The 21,507-nt window shown below is 37.8% G+C and overlaps 1 protein-coding gene across 1 annotated transcript in view; it reads left to right on the top strand.

The window, feature by feature from the left end:
• The window catches only part of TINAG (tubulointerstitial nephritis antigen), a 48,525-nt gene extending 27,222 nt beyond the window's left edge, over positions 1 to 21,303 (top strand). Inside the window, exons 9-11 of the mRNA XM_082480885.1 lie at positions 4,885 to 4,990; positions 19,994 to 20,039; positions 21,114 to 21,303. Of these exons, the coding sequence (XP_082337011.1) occupies positions 4,885 to 4,990; positions 19,994 to 20,039; positions 21,114 to 21,224 (263 nt within the window). The 3' untranslated portion in view covers positions 21,225 to 21,303. The remainder of the gene's footprint in view (positions 1 to 4,884; positions 4,991 to 19,993; positions 20,040 to 21,113) is intronic.
• The last annotated feature ends 204 nt before the right edge of the window (positions 21,304 to 21,507 follow it).

Below are 21,507 nucleotides of genomic sequence, written 5' to 3'. Positions count from 1 at the left end.
ACATTTGGTCGGCAAGCAGTGCCCCTAAAAGCAGCTATACTGCATCAGAGTCCAGAATGAGTAAAATGACCTTGAGCTGTATTTGTTGAAAATTTGCGCAAAATCTGTGTGCTGAAAATACGCCTTTTTGCCAGTTCTTTGCTCATTGATGAAGTAGGAATCTGGGCCTCTGCAGGAGGAGTTAAATGTTAGCAAGGCTCTGCTCTCTAGGGCTGGGATCAGTTCCTCCACTGGTTGAGCCCAACCCACCAAGCCCGCTCTCCTCTGAAGGCAACATTGCAGGATATGGGCCCTCCAGCAAATCATTCAGTGCTGGAATACTCCCAGAATTTCCCCTTTAAGAGCCCAAATGCTCTTGTTGGTTGTAGAGGGCTATCACTTTTGAATTTTTCTGCTGAACCCCGCAACGAAGATCCCTGACCTCTTAGAGAAATAAAAAGACCTTGGCAGGGAGTGAGGGACTGGCAAAAGAGTTGTTTAGCTTGAATACTGTCTGGATGTCATGGATGGTGCTGACAGCACCTGAAAATGAAGGTTCCTGCTCAGACCCCAGGCCAGTGTAACTGGAGAGGTTGAGGGATGCGGGGTTTGGGGTGATGGGGAAAGGCCATAGTGCAGGGAGTCCACCCCTCTTGGAGGGATGGCTGGTGCATAAACCAAAGCATTTTACTTTACGGGACTTGTGCATTTCTACTGCCCCCAATTATCATAACCTCCAATTTATTATTGAAATGGTCTTGACTGTTAGAAGTAATTAATTTCAGTGCATTAGGGAGTTAAAATTGCTTCTTAAAGCTCTTTATGTGGGCAGTTGCAATTATTCTGAAGCTCAGACTTAACAAGCTCCATATTATCAGTCATTTTTGTTCTGCTCAAGTTTGCTTAAGGAAAATACTCTTTCCCGTGTTGCATTTGAACTAGAAGCAAACACAGTAATTTCCACTGGTTTTAAGAAAATTGAAAAATTAGGATCCTCAAGACAAAATTTCAGACCTCTCTCCAATACTGCATTTGTAGTCCATGTATACACGGTTTGCTGGATTAATCAGTCAGTACTAAATCTTCCACATAATATAATCTATATTCATTTGTTATGTTTTAACCACTCAATAATTCATAGAGTTTTTTTTAAATGTAAAAGCTTTATTTTTTTTTCAGAGAAAATGTCTGTATCAGGTTAAGGTAATGCTATATGTTGAAAAATCAAGATCTAAAGAAAAGTGTATAACTGAGAGTGTATATCACTGAGTGAAATCACTTTCCACTTTTTCTTTTTGCTGTAATGAGATTTTTAGATGAGTCACAGTTATGACCCAATAATTTGTCACTGATTCTCTCTTCTATCTTCCTGTACTGCAAATGCAAACAGGGCATAATTCTAATTTTAAAACTGTATCATACTTTATTTTTTTTTCAAAACATCCTGCAAATGATCTTCAGCTACTGACAGAGATTTTTCCATTATTCATTCTCTTGTCATTCCTTAAGAACTTACTAATTGCTTATGGCTGGTCTTATCTAATGTACTAAAAGTAATGTTTAATAGCTGGAAAACATTCAAGAACTTTTCAAGATCATGATGTAGAAAGTCATCGTGTTTGATGATCAATGTACTTGGATTTTTGGGCATATTCAAAGTTAAGAAAAATATTTTTTTTTAACAATTGTGAAACAGTAGGTGTAGGAATGTAATCGAGACCTTTCTGTTATACAGCTTTCATGTCTGAATGACAATTTCTCTCTGGCACACATAATTGTCTTATATGGTACAGGAACTGAGCAATTAACACTTTCAGATGCAAATGATCAAACACTAGTTTTTAAAAAATCCGTTCTCAAATAAACATAGTGAAAACATTCAAATAAACAATCTAATACTGCCCATTCATCTTTTTTTTTTTTTAAATGGACTTTAGGAAATACTCTCAAAGTTATAGTGCTGAAGTAGAAAAGTAATCCTTTCTGTTGCATTAGTCAGTCTCAAACAAAAGAAAAGCAAACACACTGTTGGCAATACATCAAAGTTTTGACCCTACAAAACATATAATTTTAGCTATCACGATCTTGGGAAAAAAAAGGAGTATTTAATTTGCTATCACAAGGAAAAGATGTGAAGAAAGCACTAGGCTACATTAATGTACAGTGCTACATTTTAGTTCCTTTTGTAGCAACTGCTTTTAGTTTTTTGTATCTTCCTGTGTCTTAGAGACACAAATTCCTATTTAAGACTTTTATGTGGAGGAAACCATAGTGGAATGAATCTTATAATCTGCTGCATTCGTATGCGTAGATCTGACAGCTCAGCATGGCTGAGGTAATTCATGCATGAGCTACAGTCAACCTGATGAAAATTGCTACTTCTTCCAATTCATTAATAATTAATCCATTCCTTTTGGAAAATGCAAAGTCTCTTCTACGTGGGAGGGAACAAAGTCAGTCTGTGGACTGTGATCATCTCATCCTGTCCAAGTCACAGTCCATATCAGGACAAAGTTACTGAATGAATATAAATATCTCAGTGCTTGATTTTGAATTATCATCTCTCTGTCCACCCTACACTTCATGTACCCAGCCCACTTAACTCCAATGACTGTACCATTTAGCTCCTGATTGCAAGGTATAGACATATAGGTATGGATATACATATATATTTACATGTCTATACAAATATGTACATACATAGAAATATATACACACAGACTAAATGTAGATATAAATGTCATCTTGGAAAAAAATTCTCTTACACAGACTAAAGGTATTCTGGAAACACACTTGAAAATTTTCTATTTCATTTCACTGGAAATAATTTAGGTATGATATTTCTTCACAGAGCCGAGAACATGTGTTTGGTTCAGAGTTGCTGATAAAGAATAAATTGTTTTCTGAAACTGAACATACGGACCTTGATTTCAAAGAACAATGTGATTTAGAAATGAAACTATTTTCTCGTGTCTCAGTCTGACGATAGATGAGATATTCTAACCTCAGACCTCCTGTGGGAGAAGTGAATTTTGCAGTCCTTTCACTCACTCCTCTTTCTTTGCCTCCCTTTGGCCAAGGTATCAAAACAGCCACTACACTAATTTTTTGAATGACTCATCCCCTTCACTTTTCCTCTGACACCCTCACCTGGACTAAGGCCAGGGGGAGTCTTCTCCCCTTTTCCTGTTCCCTTGTACAGCTCTCCCTCCACAGACTCCTCTGCTGCTCAGAAACCTCAGCAGCCGATATCTCACGTAGCGGTACAGGGACATCCGCAAGAGTTAAATTCCTGGCTCTATCCACTGGTGAGCCTGGGGGCAGAGGGAAGGGGAAACCTTTTCAGAGAGCTCTAATAGAGCCCTGAGCTCGCAGCTAGAAACCAAGAATAAAGTTTGTGCTATTTTCCACTTGGTCTGTTGCTGTCAATATGCGTGAGCTCCGGTTCTGCAGGCAGCTCGGCAGAAGCCGTAACATTATTCATTAAAAGCATTTAACTTTTTTTTTCTGATTTAACTGATATAGCTCTCCCCTAGACTTGCCACCTAGGTAGCCTCATGGCTGCTTATTCCGCACGTATTGCTATCAGCAGCATTTTTATGTGAGTGACCTCATTAACAAAGTATATTTCTAGCCAGGTTTCCTGTGCAAATGGGCTCATTTAACCACGTTTTGAGCTGTTCTCTTTCATTCCCTAAAATATGTGAATGTTTTCTCTTTTCAGCCAAGTATGATAGAGGCCAAGAGGTTGTAAAGATAGTTAATTTCCTTCAAGTTTATGAAAATACTCAGGTAGGAAAAAGAAATTTGAAAGTGTGCCAGACACAAAAAACTGCAGCATGAGCTCACCTTACCAGATACTGCAGATCTACACCAGGAACATGTTATAAATGCTCCAACGACATAAAAATGGTCAGTGAAACTTCTACATTATGGGACTCCCAAAGTACAAGACTTTAGGAGACTGGATTTCACTAATTCTCATGTTCCGAGCTGTGAGGCGCTCTAAGATTCTTAAAATCATAAGCTAAAAGTAAGTTGGAGTTAAGCTTGTTTTTAATACTTCTGGTTCACTGGAATGAAAAGGTGATGTAGTCCTGGAAAATATTTTCATTTCTCTGGGTCTGGTAGCTTACCATATAGCAACTCAAATAGTACTAAAGACAAAACAAATGTGGAAAAGAAATGCAAAACATTTTTCTTAAAAAACAAGTGAATGATAACCCTAGGGAATAATTAATAGACATAAAATGCAAATCGTAATCTTCATTCTCTTGCAAAAAAATTCCAGTTCATCAGCTCTTTGGCCTTACATTTTTAATGGACACAAAAGTTTTTTTTTCCCATGCTTTTAGCTGAAAGTCAGGATGAACATATATACAGACAGCCTAGTTTTCCATAAGGAGATTACTGTGTACTTAATGAACTCTATCTGAATTTCAGAAGAAACCATACATATTGTTCCACCATATTTCACAGGATGTACATTGTCTGTTAAATACTTTTCTTGAATATGCAGATGCTTGTCAGAACTCAGGATTTGATGCATGAACCTTGAGGAGATTTGTTTTATTGAATTGGACTTCACTGGAATTGAGAAAACTTATAAGCCTACGCTAGGCAGTGTTTCTTCCTACTGTATTGGAGGAAATCCATGAGAGGGAGTTTCCATGACAGGGAAACCCAGTTAACATGACAAGCGGCCTTTGAGAGAACTCTGTTGGAATATTTGTCTTGGTTCACTCACAGTAGGGAACTTCTGAGCGATTAGTGAATTTTGTGTAATTACAAAGTACACTTATGCTGTCCAGTACACAAAGAAAATCTCACTGGTAAAATGCAACACATAAACAAGAATAGAAGCAATATTTGCTGATTGTGCTGATTTTTCCTGTTGTTTTTTAGCTATAATGAAAGTGTATGAAGACTTTTTCCTTTACAAAGAGGGAATCTATAGACACTCCCAAAAAGCAGGATCGAAATGGAAAACTCATTCAGTCAAACTCCTTGGGTGAGTAAAGCGATTTCTTTTACCCTTTTCCTCTGCCAGTCATGAATGTAGTAAAAAGTCAATGACCAGTTTGAAACCCAAAGGTTTCACTGTGAGAAGTGGAGCACCGTTATAGCTCCCAACATAAGATTGTTGCTGTTTCATTTTCTCATTTTAGAGAGTTTTAGAGAGCACTGGAAAGAGGTATAGACCCATCAACTTCTAATCTCCTCTAAATTTGCTCTAAAACTTCAAATGTACTCGTTTATAGAATTAAATGCTTTGCTGAGTATTCACAAATATTCCATGTACACATCAATTTGTGAACAAAACCGACATATTTTCCTCAAAAAATGCCACCAAGTAGAATGCAAATTGAAACATAAAAGTTGCCGGTGGCCTCCTAATTAACAAGCACAGCTTACTGGCACAGCAGTCTGGGCTCTCTACATCCCAAACAGAAATAAACTTCTGCTGGGATGCTGCTTATTTTATTTGGGATGCACGAGGAATACACACTCAGGACTGAAACTGCTGCAGAAGAGTGTTTACAATACACTAGTGGGATTGGAGCATCTCCCTTATGAGGAAAGGCTGAGAGAGGTGGGACTCTTTAGCCTGGAGAAGAGAAGGCTGAGGGGAGACCTTATGAATGCTTACAAGTATCTAAAGGGTGGGTTGAAGGAGGATGGAGCCAGGCTCTTTTCAACGGTTCCCAGTGACAGGACGAGGGGCAATGGGCACAAGTTAGAACACAGGAAGTTCCGTTCAAATACACGGAAAAACTTCTTTACGGTGAGGGTGGCAGAGCACTGGCACAGGCTGCCCAGGGAGGTTGTGGAGTCCCCTTCTCTGGAGCTTTCCAAGACCCGCCTGGATGCAGTCCTGAGTAATGTGCTCTGTCAATCCTGCTTTAGCAGGGGAGTTGGACTAGATGATCTCTAGAGGTCCCTTCCAACTCTGAAAACTCCGTGATTCCGTGATTCCTCTCAAATCTAGAGCAGTGCTGCTACATTAAGATGACAAGTATCTAATAATGCATACACTCAAATTACAGAATACACTACAGGGCTTTATTCTTTGGCATAGAGGGAATACGCAAGGATAAAAGTTCCTGAGATATGCTTATAGTGAATGTTGTGAAGCAATGAAAGACAGAAACTGGAATTTGATGTGGAAAAATGGAGGACTGAATTAGGAAAAGGTGTTTATGAAGGGCAGCCGGTATGCATCAGTTTATGTGTATGTATGTGTTTAATGTATATCTGAAGGGCCATGATAAACCAGTAAAATTAGACAGTAAAATTTGCAATGCAATTTGAATATCTCAGATCAGGGATGAGCTGCTGTGAGATTGTGGGTGCAGGTGTTGGGAGGGCTATGAAGCATGCTTGGTGTAAGCGTGCGGTGATGACAGCTATTCGCTCAGACGTGCTGCCCCAAATATATGCTGAATAACCTACTGACATGAGTGATTAAGCCAGAATGGCACAGGGGGACAAAGTGATGGCTGAGGAGGAAGAGAGGAGGAGGATGGCTATTAATGTGCTGATGTGGATGCTGATTGAAATGAGAACTGGTAGGCTGTGCAAGGAAAAGATAGCAGTCCTCAGGCAAGGTACCACTCATGAGAAAAAAAAATGAGCAGCTTGACTGAGACTGGCAGCTCCCTGCTAAAGGTTGTGTGGAATGGTCAGTGCAAAACACTGAGTAGGAGGACAGCCAAATGGTCTGAGGTACCGGAGAAGGACATAGGAAGTGAAGGAAAAAGAAGAAAAGTGAAGGCGATGATGTTTAAGAAACCTCTGTCCAGTTCAGAGTTTAATATGTGGGAAATGCATTTACTGACTAACTTTCACTGAACATTGCTGAAGTACCAAATGTGTCCAACAATATAAAGAATTATCCATCCGAGTTCAAGTTTGACACGTTGGAGGCTGTTTGAGCCCAAGGCTAGGTGTAATTGAGTTTCCAGCAATGATAAATCCAGTCATAATATGTGATTCTGCACCACGAAAACACTCTTTTGTATAGATTTTAATGTCTTCAGGATTAAGCTATTACTTTTTCATATCATTCATTAGTTTGAATTAATTTGAATATAAAATATGTGGCCCGAGTGTAAGTTCTTTTCCACTCACACAAAGCTTGGGTGGGTGTTTTTTGAGCAAAGCATAATGCAAACTCCTTGACCTAAATAAAAAACTCATGAGAATCTCATTAAAGTTGGACTTCAAATAAAAATATTGATGATTATTTGCATTCTGCCTAGCTGAGGTGGTTCCTGGAGAGAGAAAAAGGAGCGGACATGCTGACATGTATGATAAAAAATGCAGTTTTGTGTGGGTTGATGTTTATTGTAGTCTGATTTTTTATTTATAACCCCTTCTGTAAAAGAGATTCAATATTTCTAAAAGGCAGCCATAATAATGAATGACCCCATTGAACTGATATCCAGAATCTCTCAAAAACATTTTTGAGAATGCCTTAAACTGCCCATGAATTGTACAACATAAAAGGTGATGGAGTCATAAAACGGAAATAAATTTTGGTGAAGCTTGCAAGAACTATTTGTACAAAACCAGAAAGGCACGTATAAACTGCTTAATTGGTCATTGGATCATAAGGATTGTAAATGCATTGACCGGCTTCCCTTGTTCTGCAACTTGAAATTCCTAGTTATTTTCTGTCGTTTGAAGGCTTCTTATTTATAAAATCAGCTCTGATGGGACTATAAGTCTATCATCTCCAGTGAGGTACTGTGTGACCTCAGGCTCAGGGAGAGAATGGGAAAAGACAGAGCAGCATGGAAGCAGGAGAAGAAAATGTGGAACAGCCAGGCAGAGGGCATTGTGGGCAGCAGACCATTTGGGTTTGATCACAGTCTCTATGGGCAGTGAAATCGGGCTTTCAGTAACCTGAAGTCAGGACGGACTGACCCCACTGACATTTAGAGAGAGTAGGATCTCTCAAGCAGTTTCCGTGTCTATATTCAAGAGACAGGCAGGTAAGCCGAAAAAGCGAGTAACAGAGACCGGGTTTCATGACAGCTAAGTTTTGATGTGTAAAAGTTAGATTCCTATATCTCTGCTAGGCAGCCATAGTTCCCTTTACTGTCCATGGCTATTCATCTGCTCTGTCCTAGGTGTCTATCTTAAGGTGAGTTGAATCGCTTTGTTGGATCTTACTTCTCTATGCTGACTATTAAAGAACCTGTGGGGTAACATCAGACTTGTATAGCTGGCATTAAAATGTCCAGGTTAGACTAGAGGAATCCCACTTGTAATAAAGTAGCTTAAAAACAAAATGACCATCTGACTGGTACATAACATTTATAGCAGGATACTGTCTTCAGAAAGTCTTCCATATGTATGTTTGTTTATATGTACACACATACATACATGGATCTATGTGTATATACACATACAATTACAACTCTTAATGACACCAGAATGAAAAAAAAGCTAAAGAGACACAATGAAACTGTGAATGGTAAGTGGGACTAAGGAAGACAAATTGGTCAAAGTTTGGTAATTTTCACTTTTTCAGCTGCACTCTGTTATTTTAAGAAGACTAATGACCCCAAAATGACATGTGAGACTGTCATCTTTATTTCAAGATCTCTTGATAATAAAAGTAGACTGAATCCACATCAAAGATGAACTTGGCAGCAAATTTCTCTCTCAGATCTTTACATTTAAGCTAGAGTTGCTGAACGAACCTGTCAAGTCTATTCTATAGCAGATTCTCTGTAAAATTGGTGCTTTTTTTTTTTTTTTTTTTTAATCTTTTCCTTCTACTTCTCTGGATTGCTTAGTTCCATGTAGGAAAAGACAACAGAAATGTGGTGTACATAGGGAAAGAAAACATGAAGCAGATTTGTTGATGGTGTAAAGATGCCAAAGTTTATTCAGCGTAGAGGAAATACATTGGCTTAAATAGCTATGGTTCTAGTTCAAGTATATCTCTTTTCAAAGTTAGGCATAATGAGGTAAAGTATCCGTCATCAATATTTGCAGCCTGGTAGGACAAATCTTCTCTTAGACTCTTTCCTCTGCATCACTTCAGTATCAGGTCCAAGCCACAGTATCTGATCTGTACCTTCACTCAAAAAGCTGTGTCTGCTGATCCCCCGATACTGAACAATGCAGAAAGGCCCTAAAAGCCCAAGTCTTTGGCTACAATGAATTTTGTGGACTGTCACCTTAAGGTTTGGAGGGAGACAAGAATAATTTTATTAAAAGCCTTAGACACTGTTTCATTGACAAGATAGATTTTCAGATGTTTGGAAGGTGCTCAGAATGACAAAGGACTTTCATAAGAGGACACTGAGAGATGTACATTAACTGGAAACACATTTCCCCTCTATTTTTATTGATGAGTCACTGGAAGCTTTAAATTCAATAGTACAGCAGATTAAACGGCATTGAAACATCTATGCCCTGAAAAAACATTGGTTGAATGTTTCTTAACACAAAAAGCCGTACTAAAGGAGGTAAAATTGACATGTGAGGCAAAAACTTGTGTTTTAGTGTTGAAAGGATAGCCAGAGAGAGCAACACCACTCTAAGATTTAATACAAAATTAAATGACTCACCAGTGCAAAGTCCAAAGGTTTAAAAAAAGATACCAGTGACTACTGTTAGTGACATCTCAGGTTTTGGCTTTGAAGACATTGTTTTTCTCTTCATTTTCCTCTTCATTTGTCCTCACTTGAGGTTAGACTCAGAATATCAACAAAAAAGCAACACCTTAAACTACCAAAAGTCATGACCCAAATTATTTCCTTCCTGACTAAAAAACCCTTGTATTGAGTTCCCATTTTCTTTCATGGGGGAAAAGAATCTCCTTTATTATTGTCAGACAATCAACATCAGGTATTATAGTTTAAAAATTAAATGGAAAGACCCCAAAATACTTTACAACAAAGAGAAATGCATTAGAAGGTCATGGGGAAAAGATATGCACAGTGTTTGATGATTCATGCAATTAAATCCATGAGACTGTTCCTCATATAATTCATTATGGTAGACTTGTGGGAATGATTTAATTATCAGCTCACTGATACTTTGATTCATCTCTCATGCTGAAAAGTCCAGGCAAAACCGTAATTTCAAATTCCAGCAACAATTTTCTAAGTAGTTTTGTCTTGCGGAGAATACTAGTAAACGACCCTAACCTTCTTCTTAACTAAAGATTAAGAACTAATCTTTTGTCTAATTGAGTAAATAAAAATCCTAGTCTTTGAAGGTACTAGGATTTTGTGTTACAGCACTAAGAATAGGACATAACCTGCAATAGTTACACCTTTTTTTTTGTCTGGTAGCATTATGACAGCTGTACAACCAAGTACAGAGAAGAAAGTGAGATGAAAAGCCTTAGATCGCTGGCATTTCTGTGCCGCTCTTTTTGTTTGAGCAAGGAGGCATTGTGAGCCTTTTATGAAAGCAGAACTTTGGTATTAAAATAAACCAGGTCAAGATGAGAGGGACCAAGTAATCTTTGTATCCTGTTGCTGTATATATATAGTCTATGGGAAGACAGCATTTTTGCCCAAGAGATTTCATCATTTGTTTGGCCAGTGTGGTGACAGCAAATTTGCAATGCCTGCATAGAAACCATAGTATTAGAGAGACAAATGAGTCCAGTTTGTTAGCACTGATTGTGGTCAGCCCTAAGACGGGATGAATTATCTTCAGGACGTATTCCTCTCTCTTGATAGTAGAGAGTGGTTCTTTTTCTAATCTGAATGTTTTGGTTCCCTAAATTTGAACTGGATAGATTTAGACTTCACGAAGTCTTGTTTGATCACCACCATTTTTTTTCAGAGGTGGAAAGGGTAAGAAATATCTTATTTCTTTATTTCTTCTTATTTCTTATTTTCCATAACTGTGGAAATCCCATGGTTTATGGCAGCCAAGAGGGCAAACCGCATCCTGGGGTGCATCAAACACCGTATAGCCACCCAGTCAAAAGAGGTGATTATCCTGCTGTATTCAGGGTCAGTGCAGCCTCACCTTGAACACTGTGTGCAATTCTGGGCCCCACAATTTAAGAAGGATGATCCTTGAACGTGTCCAGAGGAGGGCAACAAAACTGGTGAAGGGCTGGAAGACGTGTCCCACGAGGAGCAGCTAAGGATTTTGGGCTTGTCTAGTTTGGAGAAAAGGAGGCTGAGGGCAACCTCATTGCTCCCTATAGCTTCCTGAGGAGGGAAGTGGAGAGGGAGGTGCTGATCTCTTCTCCCTGGTATCCAGAAGGATGTGTGGGAATGATTCAAAGCTGCACCAGGGGAGGTCTAGACTGGACATTAGGAAGCATTTCTTTACCCAGAGGGTAGTCAAACACTGGAACAGGCTTCCTGGAGAGGTGGTCCATGCCCCAGGCCTATCAGTGTTTAAGAGGCATTTGGACAATGTTCTTAACAATGTGCTTTAGCTTTTGCTCAGCCCTGAATTGGTCAGGCAGTTGGACTAGATGATCATTGTTGGTCTCTTCCAACTGAAATATTCTCTTCTATGTTTATATTGTGGCTGTATTGGAGGCTATATGAGGTTTTCTTGTTGTCTTATTTGACCAAAGGTCCTTGTGAATGAAGAAATTAACAGAACTGAAAATATTTCAAAAAGAAGAAAATTAGGAAAAAATTGACAAATCAAAATATGAATAAAGATCGTAACCTTAAAATCAGAATATATATGTTTCCTTTATACATCCTCTATGTATACTCTTTTTCAACAAATTTATTGCTTCTGTCTGTGAAGATAGGATCTGACACAATCCTATCTTCAATGCACCCCCACTCTAGAAAGACAGGGAGGAGGCATTGCAAGCAAACAAACAAATAAACCAGAGACAAATCTTTGCTTTATTCCTGTAAATCTGGGAGTTTTGCCAGTGACGTCAGGGAATTCAACATTCAACCTACAAACTGTATAACTTTGAAACTGCAACTGTGAATGGAAGTGGTTGAAAAACAAATATCGCAGGAGTGATTTAAAATTATATTTTGCTGTTTGGGTATTTTTGATTGCTAGATGGGCACTGTCAGTACATGAGAAGAGTCTGTTCTTGATATAAATTGCTGAATGGCAGAAGTTGGAAAGTTGATGCAGAATGCTGATTCCTCGAGCACTGGTGTTCAGTTTAACTCCTCCGTTAATGCAAAGCACTGACTTCCACTAACATCAACAGATCTGCAGGTCAACAGATAACAGATTTCAAGCTATCTACACCAGCTTGAGACCTGACATTCTTCGTTACTTTTAAGGCCTTATTTCTTTCTACTTGATGTCTTAAGGAGTCAGTTTGTATAATATCATTAAACACACCCTTCAGGTGCCTTCGCTGTATTTGCTGTTAACAATCTTTTACCTACAAAGCTGAATGTAAGCATGCTAGAACCTAGATTCTCTTCTCCTACAAAACACCTCAGTTTTGAAGCCACCGCTGATAACCCTTTTGTTGTGTTAGGTTGTATTTCTAGCTTTTTTATTGTTGTATTCAATGATCTTTAATTACCAACTACTATGTTTTTTTCTGAAAATTTTCTTTATACTTCTCCTGTGAAGTCCGCCTTCATTGTAGTGATACAGTTTCTTGAAAAGGAAAATAGGAAATGTTCAACAAAACCAGTTTCCATTCTGTGGAAGAATACTGAAACAGCCTCCATATTCTAGTTTTTCAATTGTCAGGAAATGTTGTGCATTCAGGGACTACACCTACAGAGTCAATATCAAGGGAAAGTGATTACTGAAAAGAACAGCAAAGGTGCCTCTACTATATAAAACTGGACACAAAATTATGAAAATCCTTTTATGGAAGCACACAAGTACTCATCCTTTTATCAGTTGGAGCTGGTTTCTCTTGAATAAATGGAAATACCTTGCTTACTTTTTCTCCTGAAGGGGACTGAATACAGTTTCGTGAAATTACTTCCTTTTATTGTATTTACTTCTTTTTATTGCGTTTACTTCTTTTTATTCAAGGTTATTTTTGATTGAAAATCATAAGGGTTTCTTCTGGAAAAGTTAAGTGATGTATTTCTTATAGAATATTTTTTTCAGACAAAAGAAATCTCCCTTTTATAAGTAATTTTTGGCAAATGATAGGCAGAACTTCTCTTTAATGATTCCTTAAAATCTCTTCTTTTTCTTCTTAATAAAAATGGGAATTTTGGAGGAGGTAAGGTTGAAAGCTTTTCCTAAAAATACCAAAGGCAGTGACATTAGTGGTCTAAAGCTTTGTAAAAATAACCCTAATAGATTCCCTGTCTCTGTGAGTAATGAGGTCCAGCATCTGTTTGCTTTTGAAATGCCATTCATTTGGAGTAAACATCAAGCCGGAATAATCGCAAAAGCAAGAAACAAAAAAATGTTATTAGTTATTTCTGGTCATCTTCCAGAAAATGTAATATTGTTCTCTAATGGAAGTTGTCCAAGAATGCGTCAACTCACTTTTAAGGCTCTGTCATTTCCACTTGAGAGCTAATTCCACTGGGAGTTAAGTTGCTTCGTTGTTGGGATAATTTTTCTTGATATTTTCTTTCCTGGACTTCTTCCCCCTATTCTATCTATAGACTAATAGATGACAATTTTCTCTTTCTTCTTGGCATTTGAGCCCTACACACATCTAGGTTGTAAGAGTCTATATATTTTGACGTATTCTTTTCTCAGTTTGTCACACAAATACCCGTTGCTCTTTTTATTTCTAGCAGTGACTTATCAGGTTTAGTGTAGTGCTCCAGACGTGCATGATCTTGCCTACTTTTAAGCTCGGCTTCTTGGGTTTTCTTTCTGAGGTTGTTGATATTCCTAGAGCAGACTCCATGTCTAGTTTGCTGCTCACTACCATATCTGTTAGCTTCCAAGGCCTTGGCTTCCCGGGAGGCACTGGGAGTCTCTGATTACCTTCAACCAGGTCAGAATGACATTAGTTAGAAACATGTAGTTTGGATAGGTGTACTTTAGGAAAAATTGGTAATGACTACATTAGCTACATGAACTACAAGATCTCAGGAACAAGAACTGTCAGAGAAAAAAAAAAGAACTGTAAGAAAAGATACAATATTGACTGTATTCAATAAATTATATCTGCAACAACTCTGAAAGTGTCATAGTTTTTTATGAAGTAGTGACAATCGTTTATTAATTCCCATTGACTTCGACTCATAGTCAAAATATTGATGCCTCTCAGATTCATAAATAGATTCACATTTCTTTTCTTTAGAGATAATTCAACAGGATTTGCTCTTCTAGGAAATCATTTTAACTTACAATGCACAGCACAAAGAGGTTCTGTTCCATGACTAAGACTCCAAGGCACAGCTGTTTTACACGAAAAAATAACTTGAGTGTTATTTTCCCTTCCAATCTGTTGGTCCCTAAACCAACTCTTGCTCCAAGCCACGAGGGAACATAAAATGCATCCCAGATTAATTTAACAATCTTTTTAGCACAATACATTCCTGGTTTAATTTTGTTCAACCAAACTGTAACATCTATGATTTTGTGCTATGTTGGGAAAAAATTATATATATCAGAACTGTAATTTCCATGTCGTTTAATATGATAATTTTACTTGTTTCTCTAAATTCTTTGATTTTATCCTTGATGGTTTAAGATGGACAGAATCCAAGTCTTTCAATCTGTGACGTCTTAATTCTCCTCCTCATTTATTCTGAAATCCTGTGTTACTGTTGTGTAATTCTGGAAGCTGATACATTCAATTGCCCGTTGATTCCCATTCTAACACTTTATTCGTTGTATCTTCCCTAATAATTTCCAGTCTTCTCCTTTACTCATCTCATGCTTCAGTAAGCAATTAATTATGTCAGGATTCAATTTAAGATTCAGGCAAGTGTGAAGTGCTAGGTAGCCAAATTCTCACCACAGAGATGGTGATTTGGTTAACAGAGTCAGTGGAGACTGGAAGGCAACTCAGCTACAACTGCTTGGGGATCCATTAGTTGCCCCCACACAAATATTTGGGGCTACTAGAAGTGGGAAGGGCTTCCCACCTGGCTGTGTCTCCAAAAGGACATGGATGTCTTATAGGTCCTCTGTCATATCTGCCAGAAACATGTGGATGTCCCAGGTGCCCTAAGGCATCTTGAATAGCCCTAGATATCTGCATTTAGGCAAGTGAATGGATCCCAGTATACTCTGCTTGCTACTGTGGGACACATAATTTTAGAAATCTTAATCTTGAACTAAATCCCTCAGTGGTTTACTGCCAGGAAAAAGACAAATTCTAATTCCAGTTCTGACATTAACATTTACATTAAGGATAATAATGCCAATGTACTGCTTAAATCTCAGAAGAGACCAGTAAAACAGTAGTATACTCTACTAACCATGTTTTTGAAAATATTGTAAAGGAGCTATTATGTATTCTATTTTTGTACAGTATACCCACCGCAAAAATTTGCATTGATAAATAATATCCCTGTAGTACTGGTGCCTTTCATAATCTCTACAAATCTTTCACTTTTCTGGGACAGAACCGGGTGGTATGGGTTTCATTTTTAAACCCCAATGTCTTATATAGTTCCTTCGGGATTATACTTTAACTTATAGTTACTCAATTTTTAAAAAAATTTTGGTTTAGAAGATTTTGAGGGACCAATCAACATTTTCTCTGCTCTGCTACTGTCCAGGCTTATATAGTTCCTTCGGGATTATACCTTAACTTATAGTTACTCAATTTTTTAAAAAATTTTGGTTTAGAAGATTTTGAGGGACCAATCAACATTTTCTCTGCTCTGCTACTGTCCAGGGAAAATGATCTGGAATGTCATCACTTTCCACGGTTGCTATCAATAATGAACCAGGTTACTTTTGACTCCTATAATGTCTTCCATGAGGGCTCCTTTTTAATTTATTAATGAGTAAACTTTTGCAACTAATGCATATTTTAAAATATGAAATAAATAAAGAAGTCAAATCTCAAAGATTATCAGGAAAGGATATTTGTACAGAGTCCTGTCTATGTAGGAAAACATACAGGACATGAACTCTATTGAGACAAGACTTTTCTGAATTGTTGAAATAAGATGCTATCCAGTTTATCCAGATGCCATCGTCCTAGTGGATGGCTAAGAGTTTTAGAAGGTTAACGTTTCCTCTTAACTTATTTTCAGATCACTAAGTCTTATCTGATCATTTTAACAAACTCTCTCAGTCAGTCCTTGTTCATATTTCAAGGAGTAGTACTTACAGCAGCAAGTAAAACAGCCGTTAAAATTCAAACTGAATTTAATATTATTCATTTATGTCATATATTTTTTTATAACTCAGAAAATTCGCCCTCAGATGCCTGGCTTAGCAGCAGAAAGCATATTTAGAGATTTGTTTTCTCTGAGGAATCTAAACTTAAATTAAGCTTAAAATGGAAGCTGTGCTTGGATGCCATAATATGTTTGATAGGTGCAACTAAGGGATACAACGTAGAATGAATTTATTCCATCAGTAAGGCTGAACTCATGAAAACTACTGAAGTATAACTTTACAGGCAGGAAAAGGGAAAAAGAGAAATTGTAAATATCAAATGCAGTACTTATGCTGAGAAATGTATTTTAGAAAATTGAGAAATCTATTTTAGAAAAATATGTCCTTCTTTCCCAAAGATACTAATGCAGAAAAGCTTTCCATCTAGGAGCTTTTTGAAAGAATTGCTTCCTCTTTAGAAGTTATATCGGTATGAATGAGACAAGAAATACCCAGAAAGGCTCTTGATGGAGCTGGCATTCATTCCCAGAGGCAAGATGTCAAATCAAACTGGCATGTGGCTACAAACACTGCATCATTGAACAATATATATAGAACGTGGTTCACAAAACAACAGCTGTTTCCATTACAGCTGAGTGCTTTTTCAGACTGAGAGAAGCGCGTTAGCCTGCGAGAAATGAGAATTGGTGAATCTCAGCCAGTCTTTGGAACAACCCTGAACAAACCATGACAAGTTTTGGGAAAGGTTTGGTAAACAGGCCTGGGACCTCAAGCCACAGCTGCCACCAGTACAGGTCAGCATCTAGGGAGATGACACTCAGTTCCACACTTCCTGCTAAGTCCTGCTACTGATTCATGCACTAACCCCAAGACTGGTTTCGATCAGTAAACAGTAAATCAACCTTATTATCTGCTTGTTAGACTGCAGCCACACACACAAAAAAAAAAAAAAAAAAAAAAAGGGAAAATCACTTGCCCCATCACGTTCTATTAGTATACTTCATTATTTAACTGTTTCACAAAATCTATGCACTGAATACAAAATTTATAACTCCTAGAGCTGTAGACTAACTGAGGCTGGAAGTTGTTTGGTCCAGCTCTCTGCGCCCTAAGTTGGCAGTGCCATCTTAGATCGAGTTGCTTACATCATTCAATACATTAGATTAGCAAGGATCTCTGAAGGTCATCTAGTTTAATCTCCCAGTTTGAAGCAGACCCACCTTCACAGTTAAGGCTCATGGGGCTTCTCAGGTTGAGTTTTGGATATCTCTGAGGATGCATATTCCACAACCTCTCACTTCAGTAATGCCCAACCACTCTTGTAAAATACTTTTTTTCCTTATGTCCAATTGCAATTTCCCTTTCTGAAAACTGTGATTGTCATCTTCTGACCGTTGGCTGTGCATGTATGAGGAGAGTCTGCTTTATCTTCTCTATACTCTCCCTTTGTAAAGCAGAAGACAACAAATAGATCTCGCCTGAGCTACCTCTCCTGAGGGCTGAACAAAGCCACCTCCCTCAGCCTCTCCTTGTACATCATGTGCTCCAGATTCCAGACATCTCGGTGCACTCCTGCTGGTCTTGTTCCAGCCTGTTAATGTCTTTCCTGTACGGGGAAGGCCAAAACTGGGCACAGTGCTCTGGACGCAGAATGGCAGGTCCTGAATAAATGGTCAAGTCACTTTTCTTGACCCAGTGGCTGCACTCTTGTATACTTTAATTTAATGTATTTTAATTTAGAGTATTTGGATGAATGCCCTTGGGCATGGATTACTGAGTAAACAGCTCTTCTTTCTGAACTGTGAGATAAAATGCAAATATGTCAAGTACGTCTGTTTGTATCTGACTATGATGGAACAAAACCTAGTAAATTAAATTCATGGCTATGTTGTAGTCAAGGATAAAAAAGGATCTTTTTCCATTTTGGTTTCTAAGTTTTCTTCCACTTAGACACATTCCTGAGAATCAATAAATTCTTATCATTGTATGAAGCTAGAAGTTGACTTTTTTTTTTTTTTAATTAACAAATGTTAGAAAAATATTTAATCACAGAAATGTGAGTCTACAGGAACTGGTCATCATCCTGCTGAAACAAGTGGGAGAGATAATGTATAGTACTGAATGCGGGAATACATGAATATAAACCCAAGGCAATTTTCCTCTGTCTTTAAGACTGATGTAAATATTGGACTTTCACACTGCAGCTGATGTAATTTTTTTTAGTAAAATCATCACGAGGAAAGAAGTAAATCTGAATCTGATATGAAGTCAAATAGCCTGTTATATGGTTTTTTGTTTTCATTTATGACCATGACAGACTGCATCTGAAATATATTTGGCAAGGAAATGGCAAAGATTATTAACAATCCCTGAACTTTCACGTGATAATTCAAAGAAAAAGCATCATGAGGCCTTTTTAAAAAACAATTATATTCAATGGTCATTCAATGACAAACATTGTTTTTATGATTCCTTGCATTTAATGAGCAGTAGCTACAATTTGTGCTTGCAACGGTAATCCAGACTTCCCCTCTCGGCTAGTCACCAATTTGTCTTGCTTTTTTTTCCCTTCGGCTGGAAGTGCAGGTGTTCCACATACATTAGGGTTCACTGTTAACCAAGGAGAGCTGATGCCACTGCGGCTATTGAAATCGTTTCACAAAGATGACACAAAAATCCTAATTTCCGCATTCACAGTGTAGGATTTCTCATCACGTTTTTGCTGCTTGCCTTTTGAAGTGAATGGAGCGCTGCAAATACAGCTCAAACCCGTGGCATTGGCGGGATACACATCAATAAACACCCTGTCAATGGCCTTCTGTATATTCTAGGATTAACTTTATACTGTGGGAAAACATGTAAAAGTTCACATCTTTCACTTTCTGTTTATTTTTGCCCTTTTATAAGCCCCCAAGCATCATGACCTGTGATTAGTAACTAGACAGGCATTCATTGTATAAATGCAAAACAAGACAGAGCTCTTTAAGCACTCAGTAGACATACCATATATACCTAGCTACCTAAGGTGTGCAGGGCAGCTTTTGCTCATTGAACTACATCCAGATGACGACCTTGGAACTTCTGCCCCATATATATACCGTGAGGCTTAACAACTCAGAGCACTGTGCAGCTCAGCTACAACCACACCATTATGAAAGTCCTATCACCTGGCAGGTGGGGACAATCTTGTGTGGTTTCATGGATATTGCCACAATATTTAGCATGTCCTCAAAGATGTCAAAGAAACACCAAGTAAGTTTACAGGTCATCCCCTATGCTGTGCGGTCGAACAGATTAGGTTGTCAGCAATTTAATTTGAGCTGAGAAAAGCTGGGAACATTTTCAGTCCCAACTCGCCAGCTATTTTTGTAAAGGTGTTGGATGAGATCTTTAACAAAAATGTTCCTGGGGATCTTCAGCTGAATTGAAGAAATGTGTTCACATAAATATCAATACTCCTACACAGTTCAGTTCAGTTCAGCTGGCAAGCTCTCCAGAGGAGATAATCTGTCAATTAAAACAGGTTTTTGCAATGACAAACTAAAACTATACTTCTGTTAAGTTTTTGTAGTCCCTTATGGAAATTTGGCTTCTGGCTAGCAAGATACTTATCTTCATTTTCATCATCGTCATCAGAGCTTGTTATTTAAACATGGAGATGTCTATCAGTCATCCTTTGTTCTGATACTGGTATTAGGACAATTAAGACAAGCTTTTCTTTTCTGGTTGCTTGTTTAAAGCTACAAAATGTGAAAATATGCATCAAAGGTCTCACTAGTACCATCTCTTGTAACAGGTGGGGAGCACTAGCTGACAAAAATGGTCAGAAACAGAAGTTCTGGGTAAGTGAATCCTTAGCACTGTGTTTTGAGGCAGAAGAAAAAGAAACTCTACAACACAGATTATGTAAAAACAACTTATTTCCTTTCATTCACTTTCCCTGCATCTGTTTTTTTTCCTTCACCGTAAAAACTCCTGCATAATTCTACTCCCTTTCTGGCGACTGTTATCATGCTGACCCTTGAACTATACCATCACCTACCTCAATTTCAAAGCCTGTTTCCTCCGATCTCCCACCTATATCTGTATTTTTTCCTACACTTTCTTTTCTGTCTCAAATCTTATTCAAATTCTCGAATATTATTCAGATTTCCTGTGAAGACTCAGTTCTTTTTGATGCCTGCAAATAAGACTCAATAAAAGTAATCAATATTATTTGTCAGAACATTTGGAAAAGACAAACTATCTATTTAAACAGCGTTGGCAAATGCTATCTAGCTATGAGAAAAAAAAACAACATTGGTTTTCAGACATTTAGAGTAACTCAGATTGTATCACTTTGATTATGATTAACAGCTCATCTCATTCCTGTGTTCAGCAGAAGGCAATTTAGAGTTTACATAGCTGATGGCAGGACTTATGGGAGGTAGTTTCATTGACATCTAGGGCAAAACTTCTGCTGACTTCATTAGAAACTTAATTGCTCAATATATCAACAGCTACCCAAATGAAACCTAATTTATTAAAAGTCAGCTTTTTTGTATCTTGGATGTCTCTTTAGCAGATTAGTTGTAATTGGAATTTTGACCATTGTTCTTTCGATGTCCACTTTCTCCAGCCAGTAGTTGAATGATCTAATGATTTCTGCTTCAATTTCTCAAACTGCTTTGTAGAAATAGTATTCCATCTTTATTGATTTTTTAATTGGTTTTGAAACAAAACAAACCACCAAAAAGGAACAAATTATTATAAATAAGAAAAAGATGCATTCTTATTGTCAGTGCACCAAACCTGAGAAACTGTTTCTTACAAAGGAAACTAACACAAAAGATTCTTTTGCATTTTACAGCTCACATTTTTACATACTAATTTAAAATTAAAATTGATATTTTTTTCTTCTTTGTTTTTTTTTTTAGATTGCTGCAAATTCATGGGGAAAATCTTGGGGAGAAAATGGTTATTTCAGGATTCTACGTGGACAAAATGAGTGTGATATTGAGAAGTTGATTTTAGCTACTTTGGGTTAGCCATAGTCTTCTACGCTAATTATATTGTACCGTAGTCTGCTTTATGTATCTATTCTTTCCATTGTTGCATACTGAGTCTTTCCAGTGAAATAAAAACGTCTTCTCTGTAAGTTACCTTTCTTTCTATTATGGCTTGTCAGGGCTTCCTGACTGGAACATGCTACAGCCGTCAACAGCACTCTCAGATCTCATCTGGTACAAACACTCCTTTATACTAACAACAAGTTGTATCCAGCTCTACCAAAAACCTTGGTGTCTCATAGAGCGGGAGGTTCCCTCCCCT

Source organism: Vanellus vanellus (genome assembly GCF_965231255.1).
Source record: "Vanellus vanellus genome assembly, chromosome: 3".
Lineage (NCBI taxonomy): Eukaryota > Metazoa > Chordata > Aves > Charadriiformes > Charadriidae > Vanellus > Vanellus vanellus.
Note: the sequence above shows the minus strand (reverse complement) of the source record. Positions and strands in the feature narration are given on the sequence as shown.